At 36.9% G+C, this 5,745-nt stretch overlaps 1 protein-coding gene across 1 annotated transcript; it reads left to right on the top strand.

Moving 5' to 3' along the window:
• Window positions 1-1,939: 1,939 nt before the first annotated feature.
• On the top strand, window positions 1,940-4,566 carry LOC106445881 (probable serine/threonine-protein kinase PBL7). The gene is made up of 6 exons (XM_013887522.3): window positions 1,940-2,847; window positions 2,910-3,167; window positions 3,262-3,434; window positions 3,522-3,601; window positions 3,690-3,837; window positions 3,931-4,566. Exons 1-6 carry the CDS (start codon window positions 2,247-2,249, stop codon window positions 4,288-4,290), a joined length of 1,620 nt encoding a protein of 539 aa, XP_013742976.2. The 5' UTR covers window positions 1,940-2,246; the 3' UTR covers window positions 4,291-4,566.
• The last annotated feature ends 1,179 nt before the right edge of the window (window positions 4,567-5,745 follow it).

Genomic DNA, 5,745 nt, shown 5'->3' with positions numbered 1-5,745 from the left:
CTGCTGGACTTAGGAGAATTAGTTTTATATATGAGGTTGCTTTCGAACAACAATGAAATATGGCCAAACATGTGTTCTCTTTGGAAACAAAGTTCCGCCAGACTTTAAACAAGCAATCAAAAACTCATTGGGTATACATAAATAAAGGGAATGGTAATGTATCTCTCCAAAATAATGTGTATCAAATAGACATGTCTTCGCCTTCATCAGAGATAGGCTGAATGACTGCATCAATTCTTTGTCGACAAGATTTATCCCTTGATTTATTTTGTCAAGGCATATTTTCCTATAAAATCAGTGGCGCAACGTTTACCCCCACATATGTTATGTCTTGATTCCTTTTGTCACAAGAGATCATTATCAAACTAAAAGGAAAAATTGCTTAATGTTATAGAACTAAGTATAATAACTAGGGTCTAAACTGAATGGCTTCAAATAAGATATGTTAATCGGTCGAGAGATGTGGTAGGGAAAATAGAGACCTAAATTTTTTTAGTCATGAACTGCTCCAAAGCAATTATGGCAGATTTTGCACCACTCCACATAACTTTTGCTAGAGTACTTAAAGGTAGATACTTCAAGTATACATGATAAAAATCAGCAACTAGACGGTTAGAAAAATATGCTGGTGACCAGTTATCTTCTTAAAAGGGTTGAGATACACGATCTTGGATTTTAATACGCGATTTTGGTTTGATCCATGGATCCCAGTAATGCCACCAAGATCATCTTTGGAAAATGGAGGTGTGAGAGATCTGAAGTTGTATGTTAGGTTGTTAACCCTGTCATCGACCATAATTCAAGTGGACTGAAAATATATGCGACATGGGAGATGTACATTAATTTGGAGCATTCGGCCTAGTCACAACTTAAAACCATACATTTCAATGGGTTCACACCAAATCAAGCCTATACACGGTTAAATCGGGACACCTCCTGGTTATAAGAGGAGCATGAGGTACAACAAGCCCAAGAACCAAGTTTGAATCCTTTATTAGATAATATAGAGGAGGTAATTAGTTTTTATTAAAATTGAGAATAATTAGTTTTTTTTGTTCTGCAACGAACGACTATTCTATTACTCAGATTTTGGCATGGATAACAAGACCGGAATAAAACAATCAATAAAACCAAGTTCTTTATGGAAAGACCTCGCAGTCCTAGTTACAGAATCTGAAATATGATTTTACGCTTGTAGAATATGAATGATCTTGAATTCTGGAAAGCATATCTGCAGAATTTATATCCTCTCCAATTTTGTTGCAAAGTTTGGCCAACCATGAGGCTTCTTTAATCATGGCGATCAAATTCTTGTAGTTTGTCCCAAAGGTCTGGCATATATCGAATGCTGAAGTATACTCTCCATCGCCCATCGTAGTGTTTCCACTTCTGAATGTAAGGCAGACTCTCACCGTAGGTAATTTTGTGTCTCCATAAGTTGAAGCATTCCTAAGCTGTTCATCTACACCGGTTAAACTATGTTGTGGATGTCCAAAACTCATCTATCATGCATATATTACCCAAGTTTAAGATTTGGGGTTCATCTATACTATGCTCTTGTAGAATATGTGGCACCATTTTGTTTTTATTAAACCATGCTTGATATTCACTTTTTAAATAACTATTAACAATAATTAAGTTTTTATTAAAATTGAGAATATCACGAAATTTATATAACGAAGTTTCTCTATATGTTTATTTATATTGACAGCAACACTTGTTGGTTTTTTGACATAATGTTTTTTAAATGTTACTCCCTTCTCCATTATCCACAGAACCATAACCTTGTGGGCTCAGCTTTTGTCCCCCTTTGAGTATTATTAGTAAACAACTTTACCCATATGACCCAATCTTTAAAATATTACATTGTTATTCTATACATTTAATACTCACTCATTGATTTGTTTTGTAACGCTCCCAATTATTTTAAACTCAATTATTTTAAAAATCCTCTAATCATGCCTAATAATTCCCCCCTCTCCTGTTTTTTCTTGCTCTAGATCACAACTACAACTTAACGGTATAGGAAAAAGAAAATGATTCCACCTTCCACCACTAATCATATATTAATTTAATCTTGCTCCGACTTATAAACCTAACCATTGCTAAGAAAAACAAAACTGGAGAGAAAAATATATATTCTCTTTCTCTTCCATCAAGCAAAGCTTCAAAGAATCAAACTTTTTTCTCTGGGTAAATTGTGCTCTTTTCTTGAGATCTGCTTACTTAGAAGAAAAAAAGAAAGAATGGGTTTGTACGAAGGAGCGTCTGTTCATCCACGAAACCCAGAAACAAATCTTCAGGGCAGTTCCTTAAATGCCCCCATTCTCACTTCTTCATCTTCTCCAGATCTCGCCAATGAGAAAGGACTGAAGACCCGTTTGAAAAAGATGATCTTTGATCTGGGTCTCGCTTGTTTCCTTCCTCCTCCAGCTGGACCACGCTCAATAGAAAACTCCGGCAACAACAGTGGAAGCGGCGGAGATAACAACAAGGCGTGGCTTTTGGCGGAAACAGCTCCGGAGAATATAAACCACGACCCTCACTCTGTTCATTCTTCGTTTAGATTCAGCCTCTGCTCACAAACTGAGCTTGAGAAGATGAAAGGAGGAGAAGCGCCTTCGCTGTCTGCTTCGTCTTCTTGCCGGAATTTATCAGTCTCCGGTGGCTCCGCGACGGTTCTGATGGTGAATCTGGAGAATGGAGTAAAGGAAACTGGGAAATCTACAGACGAAGTGACGTGGACGAGAGCTCGATCGCTGGAGAAGAGTATCTCTCCGGTAGCTAACACTTTGGTCCGGTTCAGCTACGGCGAAATCGTCGCCGCCACTCGTAATTTCTCCAAAGGTACGTTCTTGAACTTTAGTACGTTCTCCAAAGGTGTTGACTTTTTTGACTTTTTTTTATAGGGAGAGTGTTGGGAAGAGGAGCTTGTAGCTATGTGTTCAGGGGTAAAATCGGAATTTGGAAAACGGCTTTAGCGATCAAAAGGCTTGATAAAGAAGACAAAGAGTCCCCAAAATCTTTTTGTAGAGAGTTGATGATTGCAAGCTCTCTTCATAGCTCAAACATTGTGCCTCTTCTTGGTTTCTGTATAGATCCTGAAGAAGGTTTGTTCTTGGTTTACAAGTACGTCTCAGGTGGTAGCCTTGAACACTATTTACACGGTAAGAGAAAAGTTTTCACCATCTCCTTTGCTGCTTTATAGATCAAAGCTAATCTTAAAGACTGACGCTAGTTTTTGTTTTTTTTTATTAATAGATAAGAAGAAGAAGAAAGGCATGAAAGCCGCTTTGCCTTGGTCAGCAAGGTACAAGGTAGCACTAGGGATCGCTGATGCGATTGCTTATTTGCATAATGGAACAGAGCAGTGTGTTGTTCATCGAGATATCAAGCCCTCCAATATACTTCTTTCCTCAAAGAAGATACCAAAGGTAAAGACAAAGTCTTTCTTTAGGGAATGAATGATGTTATTTAGATTATTGAAATAATAATTGTATTGTGCTGATTTTTCGTTACAGTTGTGTGATTTCGGGTTAGCTACTTGGACCGCTGCACCTTCTGTTCCTTTCCTTTGCAAGACCGTGAAAGGCACATTCGGGTATAGATCGAAACCTACCATGCACGAGTTTTGTTCTTTCTCATTTATAGCCAGAGCCCACTTCTTAATGATCTAATCCGCTATGCAGATATCTGGCTCCAGAGTATTTCCAACATGGTAAGATATCTGACAAGACCGATGTTTATGCCTTTGGTGTTGTGTTGCTTGAGCTGTTAACCGGTAGAAAACCAATCGAACCAAGAAGATCATCTGGTGAAGGAAATTTAGTTGTTTGGGTATGTCTCACCATTTCTTTATCACACTAATAATATTTGTCCTAAAATTTTGATTGGAAAAGACTTTAATTATTATTATTTTTTTGTATATAGGCGAAACCGTTGTTGGATAGAGGGATTGAAGCTATAGAAGAGCTACTTGATCCGAGATTGAGATGTACAAGAAAAAACTCGGTTTACATGGAGCTGATGATCCGTGCTGCAGCGGCATGTGTGATCAATGAAGAGTCTCGAAGGCCTGGTATGGAAGAGATAGTCACAATCTTGAAAGGTGGAGAAGGAGGACTAGAGACAAGAACATACTCAAGCAGGAAAACTAATACAAGTCTTTCGAGTATGATTGACACTTACACACAGTTGCAACAGACCAAATCCGAGATGAAATGTCATCTTGATCTTGCGATGCTTGGAGTAACTGATTTGGAAGACGATGGTCATTTATATGAACGGTAAAAACATTTGAAAGGAATGAATAAAAAGTGTGTAAATAGGTAATTAATGGACCGTTTGGAAGTTTGGAACTAATCAGTGAATTTGCCATGCATTTCGTTTTTTTTTTTGGTTTCCACTGGAGAAAACCGGTTTAGTCTTTTTATTTTCCGGTTTGGTTGGTGAGAGAATGTCATATTCTCCTGTTGCGTTTTTTTGTTTTGGGAAATGTATTGCAAAGAGTGTTGAAATTGTTGTTCATTTGATATCTAAAGGAAAAATGTGTTGTGATGGCTGACTTTTTTTATCGTGTACGTTTGTATTTTAGTTATATTGTTAAGCTATCTTCCAACAATAAAGTTTTCAGTAAATATATACACTTATAAACTTGGAAGAAACATGAAACTAGACAAACAAAAATTAACTGTTAAGTAAACGACATATAATCAAATTGAGAATACAAATTTCAGACACAAGTGAGATGAGCCGATTATGTAACAACGTGGATCATGTGTTCTATATTGACAACGACGATAAATTTCACCAAGACATGGATAAATATTGTTGTACGTCCTCATATATTAAATCATGTTATACATTGAGGATGATAAAAAAAGAAAGGCGAAGAAATGAAGATAAATACTTTTGCATATTCACTATGTTATACTATTCGATCATGTTATACGATCTGGTGTGAAGAAATGAAGAAATGAAGAAATTAAGAAATGAGCCGCTCATGTTGTACGATCTGGTGTGAGCGGAACAAACGGTTGCACGGTGAGACACCGACTCCTATTCAAATTCTACACAAGATCATCGACAGGAACATCATGAACCGTCTCAGTATTTTGCAACGATCAAACAGCCAAAAGAATCGAATGCTCTTCCAGTTTTGGTTTAGCACAAGGTTGTAAGGATAAGTTTATGGTTTAAGTTTGTTTTCATCTTATAGTTGCCCTTGATGTACAAACAATATAATTTTATATTCATTCAAAAAAAATATTGTATATTGAAATAAATTTATTATGGCGAATACAAAAAATGTTCCAAAAGTCGATGTAATGTCCTAATCTATACAATACTAAAAGTTGAATAAGCTCAACACCTAAGGTGTCCACATCAGATTAAATAATCCACTAAGACAATATTTTCGCCACGTCATTTAAGCCCATGTCGAGATTTAATGTTGGGTTTCTTACCCTAAACCCTAAATTATTTTGTCATGGCCCAAAATAAAGTCCACCACCCGTGGCTTCTTCGATCATATTTTCCTCCGCCAGTTTCTCAGTTCGTCTTCTCCAATTCGAGTTCATTCATGAAGCCTCCGTTACTGTGATCCACTTATAATCAATCAATTGTCTTCTTTACTTCCGTATTTATTTATGCGTTTCACCTCGCTATCTATCTCCATCTATATAAACCGGTTCCTCGAAGCTTGCTGCCATTCGATTGAGCAAAGAGATTCAGGTTTCGTTCTTT

Source organism: Brassica napus, chromosome A4 (assembly GCF_020379485.1).
Source record: "Brassica napus cultivar Da-Ae chromosome A4, Da-Ae, whole genome shotgun sequence".
Taxonomy (NCBI): Eukaryota; Viridiplantae; Streptophyta; class Magnoliopsida; order Brassicales; family Brassicaceae; genus Brassica; species Brassica napus.
The sequence above is the reverse complement of the archived record's forward strand: the minus strand, read 5'-3'. Positions and strand labels throughout refer to the sequence as shown.

What these genes read in the sequence shown, in the direction of transcription:
- LOC106445881 (XM_013887522.3), top strand. Translation starts at nt 2,247, where the DNA reads ATGGGTTTGTACGAAGGAGCGTCTGTTCATCCACGAAACCCAGAAACA. An exon ending in CCTTGAACACTATTTACACG is followed by an intron (nt 3,168 to 3,261) that starts GTAAGAGAAAAG and finishes TTTTATTAATAG; the next exon opens with ATAAGAAGAAGAAGAAAGGC. An exon ending in AAGGAAATTTAGTTGTTTGG is followed by an intron (nt 3,838 to 3,930) that starts GTATGTCTCACC and finishes TTTTGTATATAG; the next exon opens with GCGAAACCGTTGTTGGATAG.